The 21,395-nt window shown below is 43.4% G+C and overlaps 1 protein-coding gene across 4 annotated transcripts in view; it reads right to left on the bottom strand.

Annotated features, from left to right (window-relative positions):
- The window catches only part of NOX4 (NADPH oxidase 4), a 285,490-nt gene that overhangs the window by 235,236 nt on the left and 28,859 nt on the right, over positions 1–21,395 (bottom strand). For 2 of the 4 annotated variants that reach the window (XM_025200842.1, XM_025200845.1), the window contains exons 1-3: positions 11,480–11,546; positions 11,208–11,344; positions 10,591–10,665 (exon numbers count right to left, since the gene is read on the bottom strand). In XM_025200842.1, the coding sequence (XP_025056627.1) occupies positions 10,591–10,665; positions 11,208–11,229 (97 nt within the window). In that variant the 5' untranslated portion in view covers positions 11,230–11,344; positions 11,480–11,546. Of the gene's footprint in view, positions 1–10,590; positions 10,666–11,207; positions 11,345–11,479; positions 11,547–21,395 lie in introns of those variants that run through there. The other 2 variants (XM_025200844.1, XM_025200846.1) reach the window with 2 other exon arrangements.

Raw genomic sequence — 21,395 nt, 5'->3', positions numbered from 1 at the left:
TGCTGCTGGTTCTTCCTCCCCAGGTGCAGCACCTTGCACTTGTCAGTGTTGAAACCCATCCTGTTCTCATCCGCCCACCCCTGTAACCTGTCTAGGTCTGATTGCAGCCTATTCCTCCCTTTTAGCGTGCCCACTTCTCCCCACAGCTTAGTGTCATATGCAAATTTGGACAAGGTGCTTTTTGCCCCCGCGTCCAAGTTGCTGATGAAGATGTTGAACAGTGCAGGCCTGAGGACCGAGTCCTGCAGAACCCCACTGCCCACATCCCTCAAGGTCAAAAATGACCCATCCACCACCACTCTCTGGGTGTGGCTCTCCAGCCAGTTAGTGACCTATTTGACTGTGTAGGTGTCAACGCCACAGTCCCCTAGTTTTTTAATATGAATGGGGTGAGAGACAGTGTCAAAGGCCTTCCTAAAGTCCAGAAAGACTACGTCCACTGTGACCTTGTCATAGAAGGCCACCAGGTTGGTCTGACAGTACCTGCCTCTAATGAACCCATGTTGGTTGCCCCTAAGCATAATCTCCCCTGCTGGACCCTCATGGACATGTGCTATGATAATTTCCTCAAAAAGCTTACCCAGGATCGAGGTAAGACTAACTGGCCTATAGTTTCCTGGGTCCTCCTTCCTCCCTTTTTTGAAAATGGGAACCACATTGGCCCTTTTCCAGTCCTCTGGCACCACACCAGAGCACCATGAGTGCTCGTAAAGCCATGCCAGGGGTCCTGCAATGACCTCTGCTAATTCCCTCAGCACTCTGCAGTAGAGGTCGTCAGGACCAGCTGATTTAAATATGTCCAGTCCCTCCAGAAGTTCCCTGACTAGATCCTCACTGACCCTAGGCCTGGGTGTACCTCCCCCGGGGCCTGTTGGATGGGTTTACTCCACAATAATTTACTGCAGAGCAAACTCAGTCTGGGCAGGCATCTACACAAGTGGGCAATTGGGAGCAGATTTGCTCCCACCCTGCTCTTGGCTCCCCCTGGGTGCTATCCCAGGAGCTGGCAAGGCGCATGGGGCCAGGAGACAACTGTTTCCTGGAAAGGACTGGTCGATTGCTTCTTGTCCCCAGGAGCTGCCTGCTGCTGGGGTGGGCTCCAGTGGTGGAGCCTGGGCTAGGACAACATTCCCCCACCTCAACAGCATGGACCTCCTGGCCCCAGCTCCCTGATCTGGGGCAGGGGGCTTGGAAAGAGCTCTGGTGGAGGGCCAGGTCCCACCCCCATGCCCCAATCCCCAATAGGCAGCTAGCAGCTAGCTGACTGCTCACTGCCCCAGCAGTGGATTGGGGCAGGGGGCTGGGACCTGCCCTTCCCCTGCAGCTCTTTCCAAACCCCATGCCTTGACTTCCTGATCAGAGCATGAGGTTAGGAAAGAGCTGTGGGGCTAGGACCTGCCTGAGACTGAGACAGTTCCCCGCCAGCCCCAGGCTGCATGGGAAAGTCCATTTTGGGCAGTTCCCAGCCAGCTCTGGCCCACATGTGCAGCATTCCCAGCACAGCCTGGGGCTGTCCAGGAGCTTTCCTGGTCTGGATCAGGTCCTAGCCAGCTCCAGGCCAGGCAGGGAACTCTCCTCATGCAGGGAACTTCTGGCCCTAGCTCTGCAATTGGAACGGGGGCTAGGAGATTGTTTCCTGCCTCCAGAGCTACCTTCTGCCAGGGCAGGCTCTGGTAGTGATTCCTCAGCCAGGACAATGTCTTCCTGCCCCAGCAGCAGGCAGCCCCCAGGGACAGGGAGCTATCTCCCAGCCCCACTTCGATTGCAGAGCTGGGGCTGGGAGCTTCCTGCCCCTTCCTGCCCCGGTGACAGAGCCTGGGCTGGGACAGTCTCCCAGCCCCTGCTCCAATTGCAGAGATGGGGCCAGAAGCTCCCTGCTGCCAGGGCAGAGGGACCTTGTTCTGGGCCAGGCTCTACCACCAGAGCCTGGCCTGGAAGCAGGCAGCTCCCAGGGGCAGGAAACAATCTCCTATCCTCTGCTGCCCAGGAGCAAATTTGCTCCCAGTCAGCTGTCTAGACATGTATTACTGCGCAGTAAGGGCCTGCACATGTAGGCACTGATGCTTACTGTGCAGCAATTTGCTCTACTAGACAGTAAAGCGTGTCACGTAGACACGCCCAGTGTAAATTAACTTAATTATGCTAATTATAAAACAACCTAGCAACCTAACGGTTAAGGGTCAGCACCCATGAGAGCATCCACATCTTGGTCATTATCCATGCCCTTAACCCAGAACTCTCTGTCTCTCTTATAGAAGCTGTAGTATTTGGTATAAAATAATAATTTTTTTTGACTAAAGAGAGGGAGCATGACTAAACCCAGCAGACACAGAAAGTGTATAGAAAGTCCCACTCTGGTACAACTTGCAGCTTGGTTGTTAGGGCACCCTTCCTGGGATGTGGGCTGTGATATGGATTTAGAGTCCTCTCAGGCTGAGCGGGTTTTTAACTCATACCTGGATGAGCAGGGGTGGAAAATCTCTGCCTCTTCTCAGTTTGTTTTTGTATGAAAATTACTACAGACACTGGTTTTTTGGTGACATTACCTCCTGTAGGTAAGCATTCACACCTAGTAAGATTAGACACAAGGAATCCCTCATATTATTATCCCAACTGGGGTTTTGTGAAAAAGAGGCATTGAGTTGCTCAATCCTGTTAAGGTTGGAGCAGTTCTGGGCATGGGCAGAACAGAATTTTAGAGCCTAAAGACTAGAAGTAGCAAAATGTTGGTGTCTGCACAAGGATCCTGAGGTTTCCTCTCTTTGAAGCACCTATATTTTGTCTATAGCCGTGTACAGATCTAGGCTAAGTGACTTCCCCACAGTTCCACTACACATTTGTCATGGAGCAGGGATTTGAAACCAGAGCCCTTCAGTCCCAGCTTAGCACTTGAGCTCCTGTGCCCTGCTACTCACACAATTGCTGAAACGTATTGCTTCTCGTTGAACCCACTTTTGCTGCGACTTCAAGTGCTTTTGATGGTTAACACCTTCTGAATTTAATAAAACAAATTATATGCTGTGGTTAGAGTCTCATACTTTATTACATACAGCTGAATTTCTAGGAAAAGTATGTGAGGATATAAACATAGCCACATCTTATTTTCCTCGGTTTTCAAATAGAATTGATTTTCTTGCAGTAGATCATTAAAAAAGAAAAAAGATTCAATCCTTTTAAAATAATGCTTTGTAGTGATGCTGTAACCACTGCCTGTCATGAAATAGAAATATCACAAGGCAAGAAAAAATAATATTTTTCCTCCTCCTCCTTTTTAAAAAATGTTTTACAATAAAGGTGGTAGATTTTGCTTGCAATTTTTACATCAAAGTTTAACTACTGATTGAAAACTAAAACAACCTTATCCATATCTTCTCAAAACACAGCAGTTCTTCCTTGTGAAATGATCTACAGAAGTCTTCCTTGAAAAAGCTTGTGGCTTGTGGCATTTCTACCACTGGGGCTTCTGGGAATCCAATGGCAGTGTTCCCTGGGGAACAGAAGACTTGTCTGGGGCTCAAAAACCTATGTTCAATTCTTTGCTCTGCTGCTCACCTAATGGGTGAACTGGGGATATGTTACAATCCTACCCAAGTCTCAGGGTACGCACCTATAAGATGCTCAGAAGATCTACTGAGGAAAAAACCTAAGTAATGATCTAGAAACTGGGTGTTAAGCATATGGCCTATGGGTTAGATTTTGTCCACTGAGTTTCACTGGCTACCTAAGGATATGAGAAGTTGGACCCTTTTGTTCTGTTGAGCATGGTCATTGATGGAGAGCTTGGCTTTTTGCCTCTGGACCATGCACTTGCCCACCACTCTCCCCCCACCCCTCCCCGATCCCATGCCACCACTGCTGTAGCCCTCATGCCCTGGGTTGGATCCATCCTGCTATCCATCCATGTCTTGGGTCTGGATCCAAAGTTTGACCCCAAGTGAGTTTGACATCCTTGATCTAGATTTTCTTACGGTACCTTTAAACTATGCCTTTAAGCCCAGTTTAGGCATAGGCATAACCCCCCAGCTATTTAAGTACTCCTCAAAGTATATCAATTTACAGGACTATGCTTCACTTTTGGAACATACCTCAGTTTCTAGTTGACTCAGTAAGGAAGGGTGGAATAGGGATAAAAATCAGCTGACCAAGTGATTAATCTGTTATGAGGAATATCTGAATAGCACTCAAACAGAAGTTTCAAGTATTGTATTTAACTGAATGCACAGGCAATTAGATCTTAAAGACATTTCTGCTTTTTTAAGTCACAATGAAAATCTTATTGAAGTTGATCATATGACTACAACAATTTATTCTTCTCAAGTCTGTCTCTCATTGAACAGATTCTTACGTTACACAAACAAATGCTATAGGATCTGAAGGTAGCATAGTTGTCTAATGCATAGTGTTTCAAGATATGCCAAAGACATAGAAAGAGATCTTAAAGAGAGACTTCATCCCTTAAGTCCAGGAATATCTGGATGTTTTCCAGAGGACAGGGAAAACAAGCAATTATGCCCATCACACTACCCTGTCCAGGTTTGTTCACTCTAGGCAATGCATCATTACTGGCAGCAGTTAGTGGCCTCAGCCTCATCACACATCAGAAGCCAAATTATAAGTGGTTCTTTTCCTGTGCAGGTGCAGCCACAATAATTACAGCCCTGAGAGGGACATCGGTATAGATGTAACTATTGCCAGGTATTCTTAACTTCAGTGAAAGTTGGGTTGAACTGCTAAGGATCCATCTTAAAACTAAGATAAACTACCAGCTGCCTCTTCCACTCCCTTGGGACGTGTTATCTAGGCTGCCATTTAACTTAGCTACAGTGATTTCAAGTTTATTTAATAGCTGGGTCAAAGGAATCGCACTGGCATTTTGTGCTGTACACCATCAAGAGCATTCACAACAAAGTCTTCAGTCTGCCTTGTTTGCCACCACAGCATTCTCTCAGCAGAACTGGATCCTCACAGGGAAAAGCCTTTGAGCAGAGCTCTTACTGCACATACACTTCATGTCACAAACTAGGACATCATATGCTTTCTCTCCTCTTTCATTTCATTTCCATTACCCAACTAGTTCAGCACTGGTGTCCGTCATGGTGGCTCCTAAACTGTCACTGGAGAATTCTGAGTAGAACATTTATAGAAATGAAGTTTCCCTCCCTTCACCAATAGATAAGGGGTAAAAAACATGTCTTTTGCTTGTAGCTCAAAGTCTTGCTATAGAAATCTTGCTACGTACAAAAGCACCAACAAAATATAGGATTCCGTTTTGCCTCTTTTCATTATTATATAATGTTATATAGTATCCTGTTGATCCATCACACTGCTCACACCATCAGACATATGCTAGTTTGTGCCAAGCAAATTCTGTCTTGGCCCAACTCTGTTAATTTGCTTAGGGCATTAACCCGTAAGAGTAACAACCAAACCATAATATTTATAGGGACAAACCCATCTTCATTTACATGCATATTTAACAAAAATCCAATAGTCTTGGTGCAACATACTGAACCAATGAAAAATATCAAAAGGAGGTGCAGGTAAAGTATACCCGTATAATGTTGAATCAGTATATAGATTTGTCATTTAACACTGATGTTTAATTTACTAGCTAGTGAAAAATTTCAGTTTTAATCCAGAATCTTATATCATCTGCAAGGGGAACACAGGATTAAAAGGATGAACGTATGGTATCTTTTGCAGAAAACAAGTGACTTAGTTAGATTTAATCATTTAACTGTATCATCCTAAATACTGGGAATTGGATCACCGTAACCCTCAGTACTAACTTTGAATATAAAAACTTGTGCTACAATCCCCTTTGGGAAGGTATTCTATACTTAAATATGCTGTTGGCCCAGGTGGTGTTACTGTACATGAAAGGGGAGATCCTCTTCCTCCCAGCCTTGAATGACTTGGTGTAGATGAAGTGGAGACCTGTCCATTGAACTGCGAGCAGGCACCACTATGATAGTCTACTATAGCTTTCAGTGGGAGGATCTTGGCTACACAGTTTATGGTGATTAGAGATTGTTCTCAGGCTCTCCCTCCATGTTGCACCTATGGCCTTTTGGGTAGGGACAAGTGAGACTAGGGGGCATCTGACCCCCAAGGCCTCCAGGCTTGCACACACAGGATGCCTGCCATGGAATTGGAAGTAACTTAAGCCCCATGCTGAAGAGTCTGGGAGGTAGGATACTTGCCGGTGATAGCACCACACAGACTTGAATGATTGAGCTTTGCTCAGTCAATAGATGTCAGAACTGATTTGGCTAGAGACACAAATATATATAACCAGTATAATTTATTCCCAAATAGGACAGAGAATATACAATACAGACACATTTTTATCAGCCTAACTACCTCCTTAAAATACAGTATCACACCCCTAATAAGAGCAGGTATACCATTATGACCCAATGCATAAATAAAAGAAAATTAGAAGTTTAACACCTCCTCTGCCCTCCTCCTTCCCCCTCCTCTCCCCCTCCCCAATTAGTGGAAATTCAGATTCAATCAAGTTTGGACATAAAAAGCTTGGATTATGGAAGAGGAACATAATCCGTTGACGGTTTCCTTTTCTAGTTCTCATCAGGAGCTGGAACAAAGATGAAGACTAGACTAGAAAGCACAGAACTAGGATCAAGGAAGTCACAAAATCTGTGATATTCATACTGTGGGACCATATGATCTTCAATGATTAACAGTGTTTTAAATACTGCTGTCAAGCCTTTTCTGGAAAATGCAAATTTCAGCATTGCTCTATGGTTTTTTGCTTAGAGATCATTTTGGTTAGAGAAGCTTAAATGGGTGTTTGAATTTGAGTTGGGACTCCAGAACTGGGAACCGCATGTTTAGCCAAATGAAGAAAAAACAAATCCACAGAAAATTTAGTGGCTGGAAAAAATGAACAGATAAGACAGATACAAAGAACTTTCTTCTTTACAGCTACCCATTTTGTCCATCCCCTACATCAAAATAACATAATTGGGAAAGGGAGTGTGGAGATAAATACAAAGAAGAAAGAAGGTCAGGGTCTACCCCAAACAGGACTGACTGGTGGATGACATATGTGGGAAAGCCCAAGATGGTTTTAGTTTCTACAACACACTGTACAACTCTTCAGCATCACAGAACACAAGCAGAACCAGCAGCTAACCACCAGCAGCCATATGATTGCCAGTGCTGGGTTACTACAGGTACAGATAGGTGACTGAAAAGAGTACTTCTCTGCTGCTGGCTGTTCCATAATTTTGGTCAGTTCTACAGAGCCCATCCTCTTTGCTGCCCTAGTAAACCATATTCTTGGCCTAAGGGACCCTGGTGAGGTGCCACAGGAATATGTTTGGGACAATATTCTGACAGCATGTGCATTAATTTCCCTGTCATATGCCATGATGAAGGAAGAAAGAAAAATTTCTGGACTGCAGTAATTAGTCTGTGTTAGCTATTTGAACTTTCAGGCTTTCCCAATATAAATTTGTAATAATACTGTATTTCACAGTTTTAAACTATCTTCTATGTTGCAACAATAATTCATATGGTTAAATAATTGAAGACTTTAGAGATGTGGGGGAAATTGCCTTAAATTCAGCCAAGCCACTGCATAATAAAAAAAACTTCTCACAATATAAATGAATGTACATCTTACTGCTGCTGCAATGTGATGAACAATGTTTTGCATTCAAAAGCTTGTCTAAGTCACCTGGTCAGGATGAAAAACACCCAAGAGTGCTAAAGGAACTGGCTGACATCATAGCACAGCCAATGGTGAGGATATTCGAGAACTCATGGCACTCAGGCAAGGCACCTGAAGATTGGAAGAAGCCCAGTGTGGTGCCTATCTTCAAGAAAGGGAGGAAGGAAGATCCGGGGAACTACAGGCCAATCTGTTAGACCTCATTCCCTGGAAAGATCTTGGAAAAAATCATCAAGGAAACCATTAACAACAGGCTAACAGAAGGCAACACTCTGGGAGAGATAGCCAACATGGCTTCATTGCGGGTAGGTCTTGCCTGGCCAATCTCATTTCCTTCTATGACCAGGTGACCCATCATCTGGACAAAGGAGAAGAGGTTGATACCATATATTTGGACTTCAAGAAAGCCTTTGAGCTGGTATGGTAACATTGGGGAGCTGTGGGTTCAACAACCTTACAGTCCGATGGCTGGGGAACTGGCTCCTTGGACAGACCCAGAGAGTGATAATTGATGGAACCAAATCAACATGGCGCATGGTGACCAGTGACATTCCCCAGGGCTCCGTTCTTGGACCTATACTCTTCAATGTATTTGTAAATGATCTAGACTGGTGTCAGAAGCAGACTGACTAAGTTCACTGACGATACCATACTATGGGGAAGTGTGGTAACCGCAGAGGATAGGCTGGCAATCCTGGCCGACGTCAACAGGCTTGCAAGGTAGGCAGATCAAAACCTGATGGTGTTCAACATGGAGAAATGCAAAGTGTTCCACCTCAGAAGAAAAAGCCCACATCACACTTAAAGGCTCAGCAGTGCTACACTCACTAGCACCATGACTGAAAGAGACTAGGGGGATATGAAAGACCACAAGATGAACATGAGCCACCAATGAGATACCACAGCTGGCAAAGCAAATAAAACTCTGGCTTGCATCTACCGATGCATCTCAAGCAAGACCCAGGAAGTCACCCTCCTGCTTTACTTGGCTTTGGTGATGCCACAGCTGAAATACTGCATCCAATTCTGTGCTCTGCAATTCAGAAAGGGTGTGGAAAAGCTTGAAAGGGTCTAAAGAAGAACCATGCACATGATTAGAGGTCAAGAGAACAGCCTTATGAGGAGAGGCTGAGAGATCTGGGACCCTTCAACCTGGAAAAGTGTGGCAGCCTATAAGTACATCAGGGGTGTGCATCAGGATCTGGGGGAATGCCTGTGTACCAGGGCAGCCCAAGGGAAGACAAGATCCAACAGTTATAAACTCTTGGAAGACCATTTTAGGCTGGACATAAGGAAAAACATCTTTACTGTCCGAGTCCCCAGGGCCTAGAATAGACTCCCCCCACAGGTGGTACATGAATCTACTCCAGACACTTTCAAAAAACACTTGGATGCATATCTTGCTGGGATCATTTGACTCCAACTAACTTCCTGCCCCTTGGGCAGGGGACTGAACCCGATGATCTTGTGAGGTCTGTTCCAGCCCTGATGTCTATGAAAGTCTATTCTGACTCAGCAGTTGGGCCAATAAAAGATATTACCCACAAAAACCTTGCCTCTCACCACTTGCTGCTCTAAGATGTACAAGACATGCCTAGGCAGTATAGGAAGCTCTAGCCAAGTGGTTGGAGTACTCTTGTGGAAGGTAGGTGATGGGCATTCATAACTCTTCATGCAGAGGAGGAAATCGAAGCTTTGTCTCTCATAACCAGGGAAACAGATGAGGGCCCTAACCAGTAGCTACTGGATAAAAAGAGAAACAAGTAACACCATTGTTTGCTTGTTTTTAAGTTGACACCATCTGCAAAATAGTTTTGAACCTATGACTAGCTTCAGGTTTTATGCACACCCCACCCCTTAAGAGGGATCTCTACCCATAGCAAGTCCAAATAGCAACCAAAGCTGAAGCTAGGTGGAACTGTAGGGTGGAGGTTTGTTTTTGAAGAAAAAATAATTGCCAAAAATTCAGTTTTGGTTGACCTGAAGTTATTATTATATATATATATATATAGGATTCAAGAACAACAATGGTAGAATGGGATATAAGTCCTGACATATCATAGGATATCAGCTATATCCATCCATCCATCCATCCAATTCTACTATTGTTGCTCCTGGATCCCAATGATAGAAGCTGCCTCTGAGGAGATTCCAAGTTAAGTATTTTCTTTAGTATTTGTATTATGGCAGTACAATCACAGTGAGCTTGGCTCTGTCAACATAACAGACCATACCTACATATCAAAGCACTTACATAGTAAATATACAAGACAAAAAAAGGGTGGGACAGAAGGCAAAATGAGCCACCCAGAATTAGATAGCGTATCAGTGACTCGAGAGGCGTAGAACCCATGTGTCAAGTCCTGGTCCAGTCCCATATGCACTAGATAATGCTCCTTTTGGGCAACAACTTAAGTTGAATTCTACTGTGAAGAGCTACTTTAGACAAATGGGATCAAGTTCATGAATATCATGGAATAATGAGCACTGTTTTAAAAAAAAAAATCTCTGGCCACCTGTGTCTAGTCAACCCAAGGCAGTCACCGAAAGAGTCAAACCAATTTATTTCCTCTTGCAGAATCTTTAATTACAACAATTTTCAGGCTGGACTAGGCCCTTAGCAATTCCTGTAGAACCGCACTACTTTTAGATAGGTATAAGTTAAATGAGTAAAAAAAAGTCTCTTGCTACAGAGGAAGAGTCTGTCGCCCTCCCCAGCACCCAAGGGTGGCTCTGAAGGTTTAAAAGGAATGGAACAAAGCAAACCAAAAGAGGGCTTGGGTGCAGTGAGTAAGGGTCTCAAGTCACATTTCATAGGGACACGTGCTGTTGCTGTGGCCCATTAACCTGTGGGTCATGACCTATAAAGCTTCACACCAGAACTGGGTTACCTGAGGGGCTGTCTCTCTCCTGGTGCCATTCTGCCACAGCAGCAGTCAAGAGATGATCAGACAGGATCCTATTTGCTATAAGTAAAAAGCTGTTAGATCTCTGAAGCATGCTTCCTCTTACCTCTGCTCCAAAATAACTCAAAATAGGGTGACTTTCTGGGCATGCAGCAGATACCTGCTTGACAGAGTCCCTGGGGAAGGCTGAGGGCATGCTTCCCAGGTGGAGGCAGCTGCCGGACCAGGCAGGCACTTGAGAAATAGCTTTTAAATGCTCCTGAGGCTTGCAATAAACACAATTTAATGATGATTAATTATACCAAGATGCCTGCAACCTTGATCAGGGAGTTGTTATTTTAAATTGTAATACAAATTAATACAACTCTATTGCATCCTGTGATTTAAAAAAACTACAAGAGAACCAGAATCACAAATATTTTTACACCTATATCACCATTTATTTCAGTGGAGTAAATCATGCCAAGCGTTCTTAGCTACTGCTGTTATCCACACCAGATGATCTTGAAACAACAAAAAGAAACCAGCTGGGTAAGACAGCCTGGGCACAATAGGCAGTAACATGGAAAATCCATCCCTGTGACATAATTTACAGTACTTGCCTTGAGCTCCTGCTGCTTTCATTTAGAGTTTCAGCACATGCAATGCTGTTTCTAAACAGGTTCTGTCAGCACATAGCATTTCTAGTGCTGCAGGTAGAGCTGCTGCAAGTGAAGTCCTCATTGGCAAGAAATTCTTCCTGCAGAACAAACACCACAAGGTTAAAAAAAGTTTCTTGACTGTTTTTCTTAGTTATTTAACGATGCAGCACAAAGGTGGATAGAGGCAATATCTGTGGAAAGGTCATTATTTTCTGAAGGTTTCTGGAACTTACGAACAGTGGCACATAGCACGAACCGAAGCAAGCACGCTATTCCAATGCAAGGAGATCCACCGGCAACTCTTTCACAAAAGAGAAAGGAATCGAGTCATGTTAACTAATTACATTTCTAAAGAAAATCTTTTCTTTGGCAAACTTCCCCATTTTTAATTCACACTGTAGTACTGACATGTTTTTGAATGGCACCTCAAACTCCCCAGATGCCTTTTCCTTTCCCATTTTCTGGAGCATTCACAAACAAGCATTGTCAGGTATTACTATAAAACTTAGGTTGCTAAAGTTTAGACAAGGAAGAACTAGATCTACTGGCATGAATATAAAAACATAACTCCAGTCACGTTTCCCAGACAAATAGGCCAGTGCTGATAAAGGAATAAATTCTCTTTCATCCCATACCCAATGCAAAATCTATGTATTGAATTTATCTGCCACCTTATTGGAGGACACCGACTATTGAGATATCATGATGTTGTTTCCAGGCATAAAAAAATATCTAATGATATACAGACTGCCAATGTTTGCCACCACTGAGGGAAGTAGCTTTAATTGAATATACCTACAGCGACCGATTGCAAATTGAAAAGAACACAGGGGACCAAAAGGTCGGTAATGAAAGATCTGCAACAGCTGACAGCCAAATTAAAACGCCACATACTCCCTAAACCATTCGCTTACATGGACAATTTCTTTGCATTTGACCTGCAAGCTCTCCCCATTTATTTTTGTTACTTAAAAAGGGGGACAGCAGCAATAGCAAAACACCAAGCCCTTGAGATGTCAGATTTCAAATGATGAAACTTAGAATGCACGGAAAGAAAAAAAGAAAAAAAAAGACAATCACTCCTAAGAGGCTTTCCCTAACAAGGCTCTTCCCCCAATTCTCCACCTTCCTTGCCAGTTTGTGTTCTGTGCGCTCAGGCATTCAATGTCAGTTTGTTTTTCCTCTGAAAATGTGTCTGATAGGCCAAGAAATAATCCTCAAAGGAGGTGACTCTTCTTTAGGAATCCAAAAGGCTGTCTGATTATCAAAGCCTGCCTTGGAAACAAGCTGCAGGATCCAAAAGGAGTATTTTTTATTTAAACCATATTAGACTTCTGAAATGTTCAGAGCAGGGGATGCTATGCCAATGTAATTAAGCCACATTGTTGTCGTCTCTTATCCTAGCAGTAAATCTAGTTGCTGGAATGCAAAGACTCCTGGGTCATGTCGCTGCTTCACTGCCTGACCCTGGGCAAGACGGAGCATCTCTGTACCTCAGTTGTCTGGCAAATATGTCAGGAAGCTTAATTAATGTTTGTGCAATGTTCAAGATGCCAATATGAGAAGTGCAGAGGACTGTCATTATTTCTGTTTCATTTTGCACTTGCTGTACACAGTCCCTTTCTTTGCTGACCCTCTGCAAGCATTCATGCCTAATTTTAAGAGAGTACCTTCGCTGAATGCCTTCAGTCGTGTCTGTTCAAGTAGAAAGGTCTGAAAGGGGGCAGGTTTTCAGAAAATACTGAATGCTTTTATTTTGTTCAAAGTTTTTAATTCTCCCCATTGTCAAAAAAGAAGCAAACATTCATTACATTTTAGAAATTCAGTCTCAGTTTTGGGTTCCTAGCTCTTCCAAATCTTTCTCCAACCATCCCATATTTTCCAGTCAAAAAAGGAGAAATAAATTCCAACTGTTTCCAGAAGGACAAAGATATTTTCTTTACATCTCTATTCTATTTTTCTTTACATCTCTATTCCATTTTCCCATGGGAGGGTGGGGAATCAGAATGGAAAAAAAACCCAAGAAAACCAAAAATCCTCCCAGTTTTGAAACAAATTTTCGTTGATTTTTTTTCCAATTCATTGAACACAGCTTTTCATGATGTTTTTTTCTGATGACACCACCGAGCAAAGAAGAAACATAGTTAAAAGATATCAGGTGGAGCTAATATTAAGAAGAGAAGATGAGGAAATCATTCCAATGTCTTCTCCAAAGTGTGCAATGCTTTGATGTTAGCTCCAAGAATAAATCTTTGAGTTGGGACTGTGATGGTTCTTATTCAGTTTTTTTTGCTATGACCCTCCCATGTCAAACAGCAGGTTCCTAGGGCAGACTCACTGCAAAAACTTTTGGTATCCCATGGTACTGCTCAAGGGACTGGTGATGGTACTCTGATGGGAGATTGTGTCTTGGAACCTTCCTCCGGAGTGACCAGGTGTTGCCAGGTGGAGAACAGTCTTCCAAGTTGTTTCTTAGCACACATGCAATAAATGCTTGCATTTCAAATAGATCTGGCTTTCCCCTCCCTCCCCACCCCCATTGCTGACACCTAGCTGTGTGGCAGGTGGGGCAGGGCTGAAGAGAGAAGCCACAACAACAGGGGAGGGGGGAAGCCCTCGCTATGCATGCCCACCCCACGGTGCTGGCTGGATCTGGGGTGGCTGGATCTGGGGTGGCTGGCAGACCCCCTGTGGTGCCGTTATCCCACAAGGTGCAGGCCCCCGCCCCAACCCCTTCCCCATGCCCTCTGCCCAACGCCAGTGGAGTCACCCTGAGAAGCAGGTGGGAAGGCACTGGCTCAAGCTGCAGCCAAAGCAGGGGGTCCCAGGGAACAGCATGCTAAACCCAGAGCTCCTGTCCTGTAAGGACCATCCCTGGTGCAGCTGTGCGACACCTCACCGAGCAAGCAGCAGAAAAGGGTTGGGGAGAGTAGGGCCGACTACCTGGACAGTGCTGTGAGGCAGTTGGCAACAGAGTGCTGGACGCACAGAGCAGCTTGGCATCCTTGGAGCCAGTTCCCATTGCTTTGCTCCCACTCCACCCCTGCCCCACTCCCATCCCTGGGTATATGCATTGGTGACAGCCCTGGCCCTGCACGTGCACAGCCTGCTGCACTTCCCAGCCATGCTTACCCCTGTCCTCATGTTTCTGCTGGCCCAGGAGCTGCCCAGTGCTGGGCCTTGCCTGACATGTCTCAGGGACGTGTGTGTGGCTGCAGTTGGGCTCGGACGCTCCCAATACCCTGCTCTCAGCAGCATGTGGTGGATGTGCCCACCAGGCAGGATGGGGGCAATCCTCAGTCACTGGCGTTTTGCTGTTACTGGTGTCTTGGGTGCAGCCTTTGTCTCACTCTCCCACCTCATCCTTCTGCCCCAGTGACAGATGCCCCAGACCTGAGTCAACACAGTTGTGGGTGGGCGGGCGCACAGTGGGAACTCCACTCATTGCTTCTTCCCCTCCCATTGCCTGGCTGGGCTGGCCAGAACCCATATGTGCCCCTCTCCTAGCAGCTGGATGCTGTGGGGGGTGGAGGGGAGCAGAGGCAGCCTGCTGGAAGGCATCCAGGAGTGCCCTCAACCTGCTGGTCTCAGCCACTGCAAGCAGCCTGCATGCCCCAACCCTTCCCCCAAAGAGCAAACCTCTGTTCTGTTTGCTCCCAACCTAACGTTGGGGGCTTAGAGTAAAGCAGGAAATTTAGACTGCTTCTGCATTTTTGAGTGTCTGTACCTGACCTTTGTGAGCAACAGGAGATTTTTCTCAGCCTCAGTCTGAAACGGAATCAGGCCTGGAGTTCTTTATGAATCAGGAACCTGCCTTGGGCTGACATTTCTAGGGGGAAAAAAAGATAGCCCTACTTGTCTTCCAATGATCTCTGCTCTCTGAATTGTGTGCAGTAGGTGCAAATAGAAGATCTACTTAAAACATACTCATTTCTTTGAATCATCGGACTGAAAAAGAACCTTCATGGACCAAGACACCTGATACCGCTTTACAGAGGAGGTATTTGTACTAGAACGGGACGTCGGTGTTGAGAGAACAGATAACCAACCTACTCACAACTAATACAGATGGAGAAGACAAGCACTCACAATCAGGCTGATGCATGCTTGCCTGTTGAGAAGAAAAATAAATCCTTCCTTAGACTCTCCTTAAAAATGATTTACAGGTCAAAACTGACACTGGAATTTAAGACTGATACTTTTGTACTTCCCCTGTATTATTAAGCTTTTCTCTCCCCTTCCTCCCACCTCTCTCTGCATGTCAACACTGGAATGTTTTTGAGGTTTCTCAGGAATTTCTAAAGAACTCCACCTTATCCAGCTCTTCCTTTTCTCCTGTACCCATTTGACAAAAGCACAGAAAAACATTTTGGCAAATTCTGATTTTGTGCATTTAAAATATTTTTAGAGGATTTTATTTTTCTTATATGTCTAGCAATCACTTATTGACTTGATTTGTAGGTCAGGACCCCTCTCTTTTTACTGTCTTAAAATATATATCTTTGTTTAGTACATCTGAGTTGATGATAACTTTCATTATTTGATACAGATAAAAAACCGTTGCTACTGATAATTGTATCAGGGGCAAAACAGAGTGAGAATATCTTAATTTTTCCCCCCTCACTTGTAAGCACTAAAATGTTTTCCTGTCTGGAGTCATTATTCTACTACTTATTCCCTGCTTATTGTAGCATTGATTCATTGCCATACACTTCTTTGTTTCCCTCCATTGTTGCAAATACCAGTATTTTGTTTCAGGTTTTGTTTTTTAAGCAAGGTTTCAGAAGAGGAGTTTTTTGATCCAATCAGTCATTAACATGCCTGTATTCGGCTGTGGGTTTCAGGTTAGTTATCTGAACAAATGAGTTCTCTGGGCAAGGACTGTTTTCCTTTATTTGTATTATTATTCTGCATTACTTATGACCAGCACTAATACATGACTGCAGCTCTTTGGTATTACTGCAACAATAGGACACAGGTATGTTTTGAGAAAGTGAGAAGATACCATTGTGCAATTGTCTACTCTCCAACTTTCATCATATCAAGAAAAAGATCTACCCTTATAGAATAACGTGGTCTTTGAAATTTAAAAAAATATGGGGGGAGAGGGGAGAATCTAAAACTCATAGCAGGTAATGAAACTCCCTAAGCATTATACAACTGGAATTCCTTACTGCCAGAGAAACTGAGCTTAGCAGCAGTTAAAAAAGCTTTGGCCATTTAGATGCATACAGAAACATCAGTCAGAATTTTAATTAAATAATATTTTGGAAGGAGTATTAAATCTTTTGTCTCCAGGTAGCAAGTCAATTGCTATTAAATCAGGATGATATGTAGAAAGGAGATCACTCTGTCTCTGCCTATTGCTGAGTTTCTTATCTCATCTTCCAAGACTTGGTACAGGCTACTGTCAGATATTGGGTAATGGACTGGATGGTCATTCTTATGCTCCTGTTTTATTTTAGAAAAAAATAACATTAATTCTTTTTTAAAATAAAAATAAAATTTATTTTTGTTTCCCAGTGTCAGGAGCTGACCAGTCAGTGCTAAATCACAATAAATAATTTATAAGGAGGAAACATTTGCTTGAGTGGGGCTGAATGAAATAAATTCTTATACTAAACACCTGCACAAGGCCTGTGTGTGACTGAGTTCCAGCTCTGCCTGTTATCTACTGAGGTCTGGGACCTACAGGAGGCATAATTTCAGAGATTACCCAGTAATTATGTGGCGCTTGTTTTACCATAAAAGAACCAGTAAGAGGGCTGGTTGAAAGTTTTCTGTCAACTGGTTTTGACCAGACAAATTTCTTTTACCTATGGAAAGCATCTGTCTTTTGGCTTTTTTACAAACACTGAATGCCAAAATGTTTGTGGATTTGGGGGAAAAAAACCTGAACAAAGTGCCATTAGAAAATGTCACCATGGGGTCTCATGGGAAGACTAAACTCTGGCCTCTTACCGACATCGTTTATGTTGCTGCATCAGCTGCGCCAAGATGCATCCTGACAGCTGATCTGCTTCACTGAGTGATCCCAAGGTTTCCCCGTTTGCAGAGGTGCTCCCCAGGTCAGCATGATGTGTGTGCCTGGGAATCCCTTGCCGGGGGATTACTAGGTGTACCTCTACAAGCAGGAAACCCAGGGAGATGCTCCCGGGCCCTTCGGGGCCCAATCCTGTGTGCTCCTGAGCACAACCCTGCAGTGGAATTCCTGGGACGCAAGGATCGGGTTCCCGAAACCCTAGGAGCGCCTGCCAGGAACAGCAAGAAGGCACAGGCTGCGTCAGGACACCCATGCTCTCCTGCCATAAGGTAGACATCCACTACAAAATACCAGCACAAATTACTCCTACCCTTTGTCAGAGCCACAAATTTGGGCATTTGTGGTGTGACACAGGGCATGGAGGTCTGTTTATTTTGCTTTGTGCTGCCATACCTTTTTTTTTTTTTTAATGGGGCACAAAAGCAACATATATTTTCAGCCTGGGACGGACTCGGCAGCTGAACCCCATATTCCAGGATCCTCCAGGGCAAGAGACTGCTGAGCATCCCACTGACTCTGCAAGAGCAAAAGCTGTATACTAGTACAGAAGATGTCAGCTACCCATAGAGGGGGAAGCAACCACGCAGTATCTCAGCTATAGCTCCCATAAAGCACGGCACCAGAATTGCTTAATAGAAATTTTCAATTTTGAAAGAAAAAGGAAAAAGAATCCCTAGCACAGGAGCAAAACACCTTTTCCAAACATCTCTAATCCACATCTTGTTCTTTCCTGGAAATCCAGGAACTTTACTATATCTCCTATAAAAGTCATATTTATTTACAGATATATAATGCACAAGGAACTGACACTTTAATATGGAAATACCTTTTCTGAGCTTGGTTTTTCAGGAGCATACTTGGAAAAACCTTAGGATACTGAAAAAATAATAAAATCACATTGCAGAGGAAATATTTTCTTCTTATATTTTCTAACAGTTCCCTTGCTTATAGAGGAATATGGAAACATTGATAATAAACAGGGTCCCAATCTAATTGTTCCAGTTCTTTTTCTTCTTTCTCCTTATTCCCAGCCTTTTATGGAATCCTCTAAAGTACTTCTTACTTTTGGCCTACACGTTTGTAGTTCAGCAATTTGCTATTTTTACCAACCTTATCCTTGTTTTATCTTTAGATTCAGACTCTAATTATTCAAAAAACACAAAACTTTAATGTCAGAAAAATACAAATTTAGCTTAACACCACAAAAGGCAGTCTCAAGAAGCCTTATAAGGACAATTCTATGCTTCATATTAAAATAGAACCCCTGGAAGGTTTTGACAAAAACTTCAATTAATACATATTCAGTCTAATTAAAGGAACAGAAGGCATGTGTCCTTCAGAGATCTGACTTGTCATCTTTGAGGCTGTATTTGAATTAAAAAACTTAATTAACCCCAGAAGATAGCGAAAGCATTTGGCATCCCAATAAATTCATCGTGAATCCCTTGCTGGGGGAAAGTTAGTCTACACTTAGTGTCTTTTTTTTTTTTAATGGATATAGAATGGATATTAACCCTGACCTGGAAGTAGCACAGTATCTTCTATCACAGCAACAAATATGTATTTTACATGGTGTAGTATCCTTGTTACAAGTCCACTGAAAGTTGACCAATGGCCCTGAACTGGGTACTAATGAAATAGATACAGCCATTTTGTTACTAACGAAGCAGTTCGCTCACCAGGTGTATATCCCTTACTTTTCACAGTGTATTCTATCAATTCTTATGTTCAGCAAATATTAACACTCTTGAGTAAAGCAATGGCGGGGGGAAATAGGATCAGCACTAATAGCTACCAATTTTGTAATCCTTCCACAGGCAAAACTCCAACTGGAGGGCTGATTCTGTTATTATGGAAACTAAAATTAGTACAAATGGCAAACAACGCTATCAATCATGAAAGCTTGTAACTAGCTATTCATCAATAAGTGTTTATAGGCCAGATTCTCCTCTGGGTACATCAACACAATTCCACTGAGGTCAATGGACCTTTGCCAATTTACCTCAACTGAAGACATGGTCTTATGCACACACCTCTTGTTATTGTGCTCTTTTCCAATGCAAATTTTGCAGTTTTCTGAAGCAACTTGTATGATCCAAAGGAAAAGAAAGATTACACATATCTTAAGAATGGAAATGTAGGCCAAATTAAGCAAGCAATACAGTGGATAGGAACATATTTGCATATTACTTCATCCATCAATTTTGCTCTCACCCCTTTTCCTTGTACTCTAGGACTTCTACAAAAACAGTACCCATCCCAGACACGCCAAAAAAGTCATAATCTATAGTCAGGCCCCCATATACCACCACATTAGCACTAAGGAAAATACTTGTGATACCCACCATTGCAACCTGAAAATTGCCTTTACCCAGCAACGCCACTCTAACAGAGAAACAGAGCTACTCAAATACCCACAATAACCTACTACAAACAAAAAGTAGACCCTCCTCCCACCCTTCAGCCCTGATTGTTACATGCCATCCCACAGTGGAATATTTAAGTAGAATCACTGAACAATTATAGCCCATACTCAAAAAAAAAAAAGGATGAGATCTTGAGAGAAATATTTCCATACCCCTGGCCTTCAAAACAAATCTCCATTCTTGACTCAAATCATCATCAAATTTGGGAGCCCGTGAACACGCCCCAAATGGGATAAAAAAATTGCTTAATAATAAATGCAAAAACATGGCAATGCACCTCCACTGCCACCACGAATCTACACTTGCCCACCCTGCCAATGCAACAAAATCACCAGAGTCCATGGATCCAATACGCCTGTCACAGACTGTGGTACATCTTGTCATATGCATCCAATGCCCCCATGGAAACTATGTGCATGAAACAGTGCACCAGAATGAACTCCAGAAAAAATAAAGGTCAGAGATACATGAACCACTTTTCACAGAACAACACTCCCTTTCTGACCTAACAATCCTAGTGCTCAAAAGAAATCCACAAAATACCTTCAGAAGACAGGCTTGGGAACAAAAATTCACAGCCTTCCTGGACACTTAAAAAACATGGACTGAAAACACTTACAATGGCTTTATGTCTCATTGCAATCTACCTGCTACCTCTGTTAACCTCCTTGCAGTCCATAGGTAATAACAACCCTTTCCTTCTTGAATGGTCTTGTTCTCTCCCTAATTAGGTTACCTATTCTACTGCACTTCTCTTGTTTTGTAGCCATTCCTGATAACATCTCTTTACTGTTACTTTAGAGCTCTCCTCCCTTCTTTAAGCCTGCTTTTCTCTCTGGCCTGAAGGGCAGTGTGCATCTGAAAGCTTGTCAAGCTGCCCTCCTAGCTATAGGGTTAGTCCAATAAATAGATATTGAAAAACCCCTTGCCTCTCATAATAATCCTGAAATATATTTTATTCACCGAGCCATCCATTTTCTTTAGACTACATAAAGGGAATCATTTTAAAAAGAGACACCTAAGTTTATTTCTACACTGCAGTCGCTCCATTCAACTAGTTTGCTGGGGTACCCTAGCTATCTACTGGAGTGAAGCTCAGCATTGGCTGAAACAACCATGCCAGCAGTGGTTAACTCTCGGTACTCGATGCTGTTGCAGGCAAGAATGCTGCTTGATAGCAAATTTAAAGCTCCTATGTCACATGAGCTCTTGTCACAGCAGCAACTGCAGTATAAATACAGCCTTTTCCTCCTAGCCCCATTTTCAGAAGTGATTTCTACACAGCTATTTAGTCAACCCTGAGGGTCTTCTATTAGCTGGCTCCAATCACATGGGCCACCCATCCCTGTTTCTCACTTCCCCTACAGATTGTGCTTCCTATTCCTATTAGGGCTGCTGACAGACATGAAAAAAAACAACCCAAAAACATGCTTTCCTGGAAGAAGCGGTGCATTAGTTTGACCTGACTCTACAGCGACTGTATAGATTGGGCACATCGGCGGGGCTTTCTGGTGCTTTTATCTAATAGCTCACTCAATAGCTGATAACCCACTGCCCCCACTAAAGGGTGAATGTGTATTTAGTTTGCTACCAATGTAAACGATGCTGCTTACAGAAAACCACGTAAATTGGATCAATTCCACCTCGGATGTTTAAATGTTATACCTTCTCCCAGTGATT

Source organism: Alligator sinensis, unplaced genomic scaffold (genome assembly GCF_000455745.1).
Source record: "Alligator sinensis unplaced genomic scaffold, ASM45574v1 scaffold602_1, whole genome shotgun sequence".
Classification (NCBI taxonomy): Eukaryota; Metazoa; Chordata; order Crocodylia; family Alligatoridae; genus Alligator; species Alligator sinensis.
This window is presented reverse-complemented; position numbering and strand designations above follow the sequence as displayed.